The sequence below is a fragment of the Danio aesculapii genome, chromosome 12, assembly GCF_903798145.1.
Source record: "Danio aesculapii chromosome 12, fDanAes4.1, whole genome shotgun sequence".
NCBI lineage: Eukaryota > Metazoa > Chordata > Actinopteri > Cypriniformes > Danionidae > Danio > Danio aesculapii.
The window spans coordinates 18,635,303-18,647,608 of NC_079446.1; the positions used below are offsets into that span (position 1 = coordinate 18,635,303).

At 35.0% G+C, this 12,306-nt stretch overlaps 1 protein-coding gene across 1 annotated transcript in view; it reads right to left on the reverse strand.

Annotated features, from left to right (window-relative positions):
• LOC130238653 (AMSH-like protease) overlaps nt 1-8,941 on the reverse strand; it is a 40,470-nt gene extending 31,529 nt beyond the window's left edge. Inside the window, exons 1-2 of the mRNA XM_056469736.1 lie at nt 8,757-8,941; nt 5,061-5,167 (exon numbers count right to left, since the gene is read on the reverse strand). Coding sequence (XP_056325711.1) covers nt 5,061-5,090 — 30 coding nt within the window. The 5' untranslated portion in view covers nt 5,091-5,167; nt 8,757-8,941. The remainder of the gene's footprint in view (nt 1-5,060; nt 5,168-8,756) is intronic.
• Nucleotides 8,942-12,306: the final 3,365 nt, after the last annotated feature.

Consider the following 12,306-nt stretch of genomic DNA (forward strand, 5'->3'; position numbering starts at 1 on the left):
AAATGCCTGAACTAAGATCAGTCCCTGGCCCGTACGCCAGCAGAACAGAACATTTGGTCCAAAAGACATCACAAGCCTCTGATGCACACAACATAAGCTCTGTTCATCACCCAGCTTGAGCGAACCGGAACACCCACGCTGAGCTTGCTTCCAGCTCCCATACTAATGACTAAACAGAGCCTCTGTATTAGGGTCACTGAATAGAGCAGGCATCTTATCAACATGCAGCAGGACACTGATGGACACCAATAAGGGGTCTGCCGACAGCTTGCTTGATTAAAAAAAAATATGTAGTTAAACATTTGTGAATGCTGATGGAGAGCCAAATTAAAAGTCACTCACTGGAAAAAAATATGTTTTTCTTAGTTAAAGTTTTTGTCTTGTTTCAGAAATTCTTAAATCAAGAAGCATTTTCCAGACAAGTAAAACACTTTGTGTTGTTTTCAGATAAATAAAAAAATTTAAAACTTTTTCCATAAATTTCTCCATAAGGCAAGCAAAATAATCCCCACTGGCATATTATTTAGCTTGTTTTGAAGAAAAAGTTTGTTTAAATTTACTTAAAAAAAAATATAAAATAAACATTTTTTACTAGACATTAGTTCCAAATCCCTACAAGTTAGCTGTTATTAAACCTATTATTAAGAAACCACAACTGGAACCCAGCAACTTAGCTAATTATAGGCCTATTTCAAACCTTCCATTTATATCTAAAATACTAGAAAAAGTAGTTTCTGCTCAATTATGCTCCTTTCTGCAGACCAACAATGTTTTTGAAGTGTTTCAGTCAGGTTTCAGAGCTCATCACAGTACAGAAACTGCATTAGTGAAAATAACCAACGATTTACTCTTAGCTGCTGACCAAGGGTGCATCTCGCTATTAGTTCTACTCGATCTTAGTGCGGCATTTGACACCATTGACCATGGTATCCTTATTAATCGCTTAAAGTCTACAGGTGTCCAGGGACAGGCCCTACAATGGTTTAAGTCATACTTATCTGACCGTTACCAGTTTGTAAATATAAATGGACAGCCTTCACAAATCAGCCCAGTAAAATACGGGGTGCCTCAAGGATCAGTTTTAGGCCCTTTACTGTTTACAATATACATGCTACCCCTGGGAGACATTATTAGAAGACATGGGATCAGTTTTCACTGCTATGCAGATGATACTCAATTATATATTTCAACTAAACCTGACGAGACGTCTAATCTGTCCAAGCTAACTGAGTGTATTAAAGATGTTAAAGACTGGATGACCAACAATTATCTTCTCTTAAACTCAGACAAAACAGAATTATTACTTATTGGGCCTAAATCCTGTACACAGCAGATCTCACAACTCGATCTACAATTAGAGGGATACAAAGTTAGCGTTAGTTCTACTATAAAAGATCTGGGTGTCATATTAGACAGCAGTTTAACTTTTAAAAATCATATTTCCCATGTCACAAAAACTGCTTTCTTTCATCTGAGAAATATAGCTAAGTTACGAAGTATGCTATCCATCTCAGATGCAGAAAAGCTAGTCCATGCTTTTATGACTTCTAGGCTGGACTACTGTAATGCTCTGTTTGCTGGCTGCCCAGCATCCTCTATTAACAAACTTCAATTAGTACAAAATGCAGCTGCCAGAGTTCTAACCAGGTCTAGAAAATTTGATCACATCACCCCAATTTTATCCTCCTTACACTGGCTGCCTGTTAAGTTTCGTATTGAATTTAAAATATTGCTTCTTGCATATAAAGCTTTAAATAATCTAGCTCCTGCTTATCTAACCAATCTTCTGTCTCGCTACAATCCAACTCGCTCTTTAAGATCTCAAAACTCAGGACTTCTGGTAGTACCTAGAATAGCAAAGTCGAGTAAAGGAGGTCGAGCCTTCTCATTTATAGCTCCTAAACTCTGGAATAGCCTTCCTGATAACGTCCGAGGCTCAGACACACTCTCCCAATTCAAAACTAGATTAAAGACCTATCTGTTCAGTAAGTCATACACTTAGGGGGCTTCCACACAGGTTATGCATCTTGCTGATATACACTGTGAACATCAGCTACGCTAATTATTTTCTTTATTCTCCATTTCCACCTGGGGATACTCTTCCCGAGGCCCTCAGACTATGCAGAGTCACTGATTCGATCCAAGACCAACGACGAGATGATCCCAAGGTTTCCATATCCTGGACCTGGCCGAATCCTGAACAACTACTGCGATGGTCATGGAAGAGTGGAGAACATGAGACTGTTTCCTATGATGCTCCAGAGACAGACGAGTCTTCGCTGAGGCCAGCTTCCAGTCTCCGCCACTGAGACTGCAGCTCTGCACAAGACGTTTGGCCAGCGGAGAAATTAAAATGGTCGTGCCCAACTGAGCCTGGTTTCTCTCAAGGTTTTTTTTCTTCACTTCCGCCTTTAGTGAAGGTTTTTTCCCTCTCCGCTGTCGCCACTGGCTTGCATGGTTCAGGATCTGTAGAGCTGCGCATCGTTGGATTTGCTCTTCAATATTTGGACTCTCAGTAGTGATTATTAAACCACACTGAACTGAGCTAAACTGAACTGAACTTAAACACTACAAACTTAACTACACTGTTCCTATTTACTGTGACCTTTTATGTGAAGCTGCTTTGACACAATCTACATTGTATAAGCGCTATACAAATAAAGGTGAATTGAATAGACAAAAAAAATGCATCTTGATTAGGGATGGGTACCGAAACTCAGTACTTCATCGGTTTCGGTGCTACATAAGACCAAAGTATCAATAAGCTCTGACGTTAACGGTTCTGCTATCTGTACTGGACAATTAGCGCTGAATAAATATTACTAACAGTAGCATTATTAACTGACCAACCTTTTGGAATTTGCGATATTTAATATTTGTCTGCACAGTTGCCAATCTCACATTAGAAATGCTAATGCCAAATAAAAGGTGCGTTCGACTTCATGCATCGCTGCGCAGATCAATCGAATGCTGCCTTAAAGCGGTGCATGCTGGTTAGAAATTTTGTCTGGATTGATGCTGCGCCGACGCCACGTGACTGTCACATGTGGCATCAAAGTGCAGCATCTGATGACGACACCGATATTACACGATTGGCAGAGTTCATTACATGACAACAACCACGTGGGTTTCGGGTTTATTATTGGACATATTCCGATTCACAAATTTCAAAACAAACAATAAAATTTTCATGCCATCTCTATCATTTACACATGCTTATTAAAATATTAAATATTAAAATAAAAAACAAAAAAAATATTAAAATATTTTACTGCAGTAATCATGTTTTGTTAAATAATCTGGTTATAAAGGTTGCCTTGTTTCCACAGGTTTATTTTCAATCTTTTTATACAGACTATTTACTGCATTTAGCTCCATGAACAATTTAAATGATATACTTTAGTAAATAACCTAAATATTAACTCAAATAAGTCTTACAGACTTGAAATAAAATAATTATCATCATTTATCCTGCCACCCTAAAGGTTTCTGAACAAATTAAGTTAAAGAACTATTTTATTAAATAATTATTAGGATTATAATATATATATATATATATATATATATATATATATATATATATATATATATATATATATATATATATATATATATATATATATATATATATATACACTTTATTTCCTGTCTAGCCGTTTATTCCTGTTCTTTCTGGGAAGCTTCAACTTAAAGTGGAGCTCACTTATTTTAGGAATGTCCTTTTGTTCAATATTTTTTGGATTAAAGTGCTTTTTTAAAATGCTTTCATTATCCATTTTCTTAATCATTGTTTAAGACTTCATCAAAACACCTTGTTTTGGGTTTTACATTAATATATATTGGAAAGTTTTATATCTATAAATGTAAGCTCCTTTTTAGCCTATTCAATCAAGAAGTATTAGCCTTGAGTGATGTTTTAATTCCTAGAATTTGTGTTTTTTGCTTTTGTATTTAATATGCCTGTTAGTTTTCATGTCTATGAAAAGTTTTTGACTGCCTATACTTACGGTAACGTTACATCATCCACATCGTTATGCCAGAATCAATCACCTAAAAAAGTCTAATATTAATAGTTAAATAAACACACTCATTCGGTTACAATGAAAACGGTATTTATTTGCAGTAGTCTAAATAAATCTTAAACATTAAGAATGCTTTTACATTACTGTATTTACAAATATAGGCTATGAATAGCCTAATAACAAACAATGCTTATTAAGAAATTATTCAAAAACAGCTCATTTTAACATTGCAAGATGCTCCAAAACTGAATTAAAAACATTGTTAACTCCCAAAACACAGTTAACTCATTTATGTGAATGCGTCAATGAAAAATCATAAACATCATCTCATTTAACTGCATTTTGCAACTCAAAGAGGGTGTTTTCAGCTGCTGGGAGCACAATAAACCAAAAAGATCCCGAGTTCTGCCAGAAAAGGCAAACATGTTAATTTTAATCCAGAAGAATGGTTAAAAACTGAGAGTCAGTTTCCTTCAAACCATTGTACATTCTTTTACAGGCAAAAAATATTAATTGTTTTACAGGTGTTGGTTTAGTTTTATTTTATATTAAAAGTGCAAAGTTAAAACAAAGTGTTGGTAATTCTGTTCAATTAGTTTCTTTCTTTCATAAAAAGGCACTACAAAACGTACCGATAAGAGAACCGTTTAAGTACCGAACCGATAAGTGGTATCGATAAAAGTAGTAATACCGCTAAAACCTTAATGATACCCATCCCTAATCTTGGTTTAAGAATTTTTAGATATTTGGACTTGAAACAATAGTAAGAGAAGCCATTTTTGCAGCAGAAGGCTGGCTAGAATAAGGAGACTATTTTAATGGTGCATTCACCAAAAGGGGAAGTGAAGGGGGCTACATCCGTTGCTTCCCTCTCGCCCACTCCAGGATGGAGGGATCTAAATGACGGAGCAGCTGCAATGGGAATACTAATGGGAGTGAGTCAGAGGAAACCATTCTGTCCCTGCGACCCACCTCCGAGTAATATCAGCTGTCCCCCCACCACAATCACCACCCTCCTCCACCCACAATGCCACTTACCAGCGTGCTGAAACTGAAGCCTTGGTCCATGGTGAGTTTAAGAGCTTGGCTTGCAGGCTTCGATCCTCCCTATGCATCCATCTGTCATCTCCCAAGATGATTCCAAGCTGAGGAGCAAGAAACATCATATCTGGCATCACAGCAGTTCTAAAGAGAGGCCGCTCTTTTTAGTTACTCAACACTTGCTTTGGATACGGTTCCATGCTGCAGAATTTCTTAGCGTGTTCTTCCTAATCTATTAACACAGTTACCATGCCCTGTGCATTTCCATGGGGATTATTGAATATAATTCAGCGTCTTGGTCCCAATAACACGGTTATTCGTTCCAGAATCTGTGCTACAGTTGCTATGACAGCTTGTTACCATGCAGCAAAATATGGTGACTCATGGATATCTTCAACTGTGAAAAAAAATCCTTGGTGAGCTTTTTCACTTAGCACAAAGCTGGGTACATATTGGTTAGCTTCTCTCTCACTCTCTTATGTATTTATGATAGCTGAGAGCAGATCCACTCTTTCACAATTTAAAATAGTATATAGAATCACCACAGAAGAAAATTTGTTGATTTATGCTGCCATGGCAACTTAAACTAGATGCACAGCTAAAATAAAAGCACAGGAGGTGTGACAGATTTAACACTGAGCAATGTCTAATAACCAGGTCATTGCATAATGTACATTTGCATTTGATAGGTTAAGAAATTAATGCCTCTGGATCAGAGATGACCAAACTAGACTCTTTGTATCCTTTGATTTGGCCCACCAGATGGAAAATTATTGGGAAGGGTTGGGGAATGCCTTTAACAGAGATTCTCATGTGTATTTTAATATAACCTTTTGTCTGTTTGTTATATTGTTGAGCAACAAAAACAAACAAAAAATTTAATTAAATGTTTCAATTAAATGTTGTAAATGAAACAGATTTTTCAAAAAAATTAAAAAAAAAAAAAAAAAACAAAGCAGAAAATATCAACATGCAAATCAATGCAAAGTTTGTTAAAATAATATTAAAATAAATAATATTAAAATATATATATTAAAATAATGCATTTATATATACGGTTGAAGTAAACTTTTCTTTTTATTTGTAATTATTATGAATTCAATTAGGAAATTACCCATGGCAACTTTAATGTTAAACAGTTATTTACCTTTGGCGTACAGCTCTCAATCAAGCTTGGATTTTGGCCCTTCATAGAAAAAACACCCAGCTCTAGATTAAACTGCGAGTTTAAAAATCATACAAATTTTTAAATTTCAAATTTACTCACCAAAGAAAGCAAATGTAGATGCCTCTAAGTGCCAAATTTTTCATCTAAAATTAACATTTTCTTAAGCACCTTTGTGTAGGTTCAGTATTTTCACTTTTATGGTGACGATTAGGTTTCTTTTCACTGCCTTTAAACTGAAATAATGTAACATAAACATAAAAGGCTGAGTCATTATTTTTTTTATTCAAAAGTATTCTGACAGCATGTAGAAGCTTTTGCATCTAAACTCATAAATAATAACTCAGTAGAAGGCATGGGATGATAACCAGTTTCAAGGTATACCGCGGTTTTAAAACGTCAAGGTCTTAAAACCGCCAACATTTTCTGTAATACCATTCCTAAGGTATGTTAAAGATTTTTTTATTTACATTTTTTTCCCTTTTTAGGAGAACTCCAGCAGAAAAGATATCCAAAGATGCCATTCTAAATTGTAGAGAAATCTGTGTTTTTGAAACTAATGAAGACAGCAGAAGTCAATGATTTATTTGAAATATTTAGCCTGACATGTTTACTGCTCCAAATATTTTAAATGTTTCTCAAAATAAAATATATTGTGTTCAAAGGGGAGAAAAAGTTTTAGTTTTTTACCCAGACATTTAATAAGAATATTTTAGGCATGCACCGATACCACTTTTTTACAAACCGATACAAGAACGAGCATTTTAATTTGTGTACTCGCGGATATTGAGTACCGATACTTCATAGATTTGGTTTCAATGAAGTTTATTTGTTTGTTTTTATATTTTGCCTGTAGCAAGGATGAACACAAAAATCTTTAACAGAAGGCTGTTCCAAGCCAAAAATACACATTGTTGATAACCCTGCGAATCCAGACCTTATCTATTAACGATTATGCATGGAGATTTAAAGCATGAGTTATCCTTGCGCTGATATGCGTCCACGACTTCACACATTACACAAAGTGTGTGCAGTGTACGTTAACTTATGGAGTCACTCTCTTGGCATTGCATATTGGGGACGCATAAAACCGTTATGTGCGATTCTTTCATATCACGAGTCCTGCCGTTAATATGGTCAGGTAACCAAAAAGTAGGCTACTTGATGTTTAACTGAAGCTGTAAACTGACAGGCGCGCGGTGACTGCAGTGATGTTAAGCTCTGACAAGGTGCTTTTGCCTGTAGTCTTCAGATTTTTAACATAATGTTCCATTACTTAAAATTTCTTTCATTTTTTTATTTATAGTTTAGAAATAAAATAAATCCTAGCTTGTTTAGCTGTGATTATTATGCAAGGATCATATTTCATATTCGGTTTATTCTTCTGTTGCCTATAAATTCGTTAATAATGTATTTTATAAACGTATTGTTTATAAGGACTAAGCTATTATATATAATACATTAAGACAATGAAATCAGGTAGGACAAAAAAAATCACATCCATGTAGTGAATTACTGTTGAGTGGTATCGGTGCTTGGTATCGGCCTTTCATGTACAATACGGGTACGAGTATTTTAACCAAGTATCGACCCAATACCCGATACTGGTATCGGTGCATCCCTAGAATATATTTTAGAGCAGTAATCACAATACCGTGAAAACATGATATTTTTATCCAAGGTTATCATACCGTCAGAATCTTATACCAGCCCCTGCCAATTTAAAGCATCATAAATGGTTAGAAAATATTAATATTTTATCTACAAAAACATACTACGTTGTAAACATTGACATCGTTGAGCTACAAAATACATTTTCAGTGTTCCGTTGAAGGACAATACAGTAAAACACAAGAATGCTCAATGAGGAATGAGTGGTTCTTCAACATATTTTAAAATCCAAATAAATGAAACCACAGTCCACATCAGCATACATGCCTGTGTTCGGTCAAAATACAATATCTGTGACTGTATTTCTCCTATCACAATATGTACGATTAGATTATTACCCTGATGACTATTTCCCTGCTGTGCATGTACAAGGTTATTCAGCAAGTGATTGCTATAATACTTCTCAGTCTTGACCCCTATGAATAAGTAGATATTTTTGTAATTAAAAAGTAACAAGTCATTTTAAACAGTAAGTAGTAACTTTTTTTCTACTTTAGTTCAATTTTTCTAGTGAATAAGACCCCTTCTGATTCATGATTTGCCTTCGTAAGAAACTTCTGCTCTTCTCTTTCACTAAACTAAACTATGATATAAATTGATCAGTTTTTAAGTCAGTGCTCTGACATGGAGCTTCTCCAAGACACAATCAATATTAAGATGGCAAGTCAACATTATAGACTACAGATATAATCACTAAAATCATTCAGATCAAATATGTCAGTGAAATTATTCAGGTTAGTGCTATATTTCCCAACTCACAACAACAAGAAATAATAAGAAAAAACAATGATGCATGGGCCTAATTTAGTAATAGCACAAAAAGTATATAGTTTAATAAATATAACAAAGATCCTCACCTGTAGGTGAATGGCTGTTGTGATCCCATGCTCCACATTCCTACAATCGTCGCATGTGGCACTTACTAGAATTCAGCGCGGAAACAGGGAACTCGCGTACATAAAAGAGCAGGTTTTTATTATTGTCTGAAACTCTCGGTCTTTTGCCTTTGTGCCACATGGAAGCTTTGTTCTTTTAGCATGGGTATACGCGCGGGGGCTAAAATGGCTGATTGCTGTCTTTCAGACCGAACAACCCTGCGATGTCAGACGGTTCGCCCGGAGCTCTGCGAGTCAGATGAAAGCTGCTGCTGGAGCTGCGGTGGTGCTGGTGTCACTGGCTGTGTTTCAAACGCTCACGAGCCGCCTATGTAGGCAGCATCCGGATTTTCAGGATTCTTCTGTGATGCCTTTGCGCTGACCAGTTCACTAGATTTGAGCCGCAATCAGAGTGACATCTGGAGAGAGTGGGAATGACTATTACGACGTTTACGAAGCGTTGATTATTTGCATACTATCACATTATTTTAAAGCACTGCCAGATTTCATGACAGTTTATTCTCATTTTAAGTGTCTATTGGTGTGTGTTTGTGGGGGCATGTTTACGTTTATTTCTATTGTCATATCTTGCCACAATAAATAAAAAAATAAAATGAATGAATCTGATATAAGCTGACACGATTGTTTGTATTTTTTATCCACCAGATGGGGCACAATTATGGAATAAAATCACTGTCATTAATATGTCGTGCGTAAATAAAATTCACGCATCCGTAATTATAAAATCGTAAAGGAAAACGGAGCGTACTCGTAATTTTACGAGGCTACAATTCCAAAATCTGCGATTAGAACAGACACAGATACGACATTTTGTTTTTCTGTTTGTTTATGACTGATAAATTTACGATGGGTGTACTTTACAAACACGAATTAGTTTCACTACGGACACGAAGTCCTGATTACGAGTACGAATCAAACAGCGAGACTTCACTGTCAAAATTACGTCACCGCTTCCACAGGCATTAATAAACAAGCGAGAGTCATCGATCATAACGGCGCGCCTGCTGGACGTTCGAGTTTACACACACCGTCTCAGATAAGATTTCTGTTATTCCCTCTTTGAGAAATGTCCGTCATGAGCTGTAATAAAGGTTGAGACTTAATGAGGTCTTATTTCGCTGTGTTTCTTGGACATTTTACTGAATCAAAATTAAGAACGGGCCGAGGATAGAGAGCTAGCATAATGTCAGTTAACGTTACAGGCAGCGAGCGCAGAGTCTCTCAGTGAATCACTGAACGGTGTTTAACTAAAACAGGACATCTGTTGATTAAGTCACCTTTTTCAACTGTTTAAATAACTCTAAAATACTCTAAGATCACCAGAGAACACAAATTAAATTAGACAGATTTATCCAGTATAGGTAGATAAAACAAAGAAAAGTTTTACTCTTATCAATTAATTAACTTTAAATAAACTAGAATAAGCAACATATAATGTGGTAATTAAACAATCACCAATATAGAACAAACACACACGGAAAGAGAGAAACACACCGAATAGTTTACGGCTAAATGGTAATATAAATGTTTATGGTAATATTTTATTAATTATAGTAATACAGTATAATGTAACTAATAGTTTAATCAAGTAATATAACAAACATATAATAACAAATAACATAAAAAACATCTATATCAATAGTTACTAATACCTTACTTTGTACAAATTTAAAGATAAGATAAAAAAAAAAATATATATATATATATATATATATATATATATATATATATATATATATATATATATATATATATATATCTGATCATATCATCTCCTCTCCATACATCTATGAGGAGCTTAATTATTCAGCTTTCAGATGACATACAGGTCTGTTTCAGATGATTGCCTCTCATGTCTGGTTTTGTGGTCCGGGGTCACATATTTAACATTTATTTATTTTGATTCATAGTCTCATAAATGTTTAACGTTACAAACTTCTGGTGAGCACAAACCCTCAAATATTTAAACTGCCTTTTGCTGATATCTTCATTACATAATAGATCAATATTCGATCTGGCTTTAAAAAAGGTTTCTTAATCAACAGATGTCCTGTTATAGTTAAACACCGTTCAGTGATTCACTGAGAGACTCTGCGCTCGCTGCCTGTAACGTTAACTGACATTATGCTAGCTCTCTATCCTCGGCCCGTTCTTAATTTTGATTCAGTAAAATGTCCAAGAAACACAGCGAAATAGGACCTCATTAAGTCTCAACCTTTATTACAGCTCATGACGGACATTTCTCAAAGAGGGAATAACAGAAATCTTATCTGAGACGGTGTGTGTAAGCTCGAACGTCCAGCAGGCGCGCCGTTATGATCGATGACTCTCGCTTGTTTACTAATGCCTGTGGAAGCGGTGACGTAATTTTGACAGTGAAGTCTCGCTGTTTGATTCGTACTCGTAATCAGGACTTCGTGTCCGTAGTGAAACTAATTCGTGTTTGTAAAGTACACCCATCGTAAATTTATCAGTCATAAACAAACAGAAAAACAAAATGTCGTATCTGTGTCTGTTCTAATCGCAGATTTTGAAATTGTAGCCTTGTAAAATTACGAGTACGCTCCGTTTTCCTTTACGATTTTATAATTACGGATGCGTGAATTTTATTTACACACGAAATATTAATGACAGTGATTTTATTCCATACACAATCCCTTTAAATCAGCATTACGTGTCTTCTGTCAACTGGTAATGATGTTCTTAACAATTAGAGTGATAGTTTAAAACATTTATATTAATATTTATTAAGAGTTCAGAGTTATAAGTGCGCTTGCGATATAGGCTGTTAGACTACATTTAATTTATTTCTAGGCAACAATAATAATAATAATAAATAAATAAATAAATAAATAAATAATAATAATAATAATAAAAGCAGGCCAAATAATTATTATAATAATGACAGGTAAATAGCAGAGACGCCCAGGGCCCGTGGGCCAAAGTTGGTCCATGGTAACCTTTGATTTGGCCCTCCTTACCATCTGAGAAGAGAAAAAGAATGATAGGATGGTTTCGAGATTGTCAATTCAAATTTAATGTTTGCTTTGTTGTTTTTTGTTTTTTCTTCTTTTTTTTCTTTTTACTGTTTAAAGCTAACTGAAATCAAATGTTTCAATAAAATTGTGTAAAATAAATTAAATTTTGTTTAAATTTGCATACTGTCACTTGACAATGCAGAGACTTTGGTAAGCAAATCAAGCAAAATCAAGCAAATCAAGTCAAAGGCAGATTCAGCACTGAACTTCACTGTGTTATAAATGTGATTGTTTTTTCATTTGAATTCATGGATTGAGCACCACAATAGACTCTTGAAGAAGTTGGCGATTTCACCATTTCAACATAACAAGGAATGGCATGTTTATTGTGGAATGTATAGTGGATTTAAAAAAAAACCTACAAAATTGTCCACTGAGATGCAGTAAAATAAAAGTAAAATTTTCCCCAAAGTAAAAAATACTCTGTACTCTGTAATACAGTAAGGTGTATTAATATGCACCTCCGATTAAGC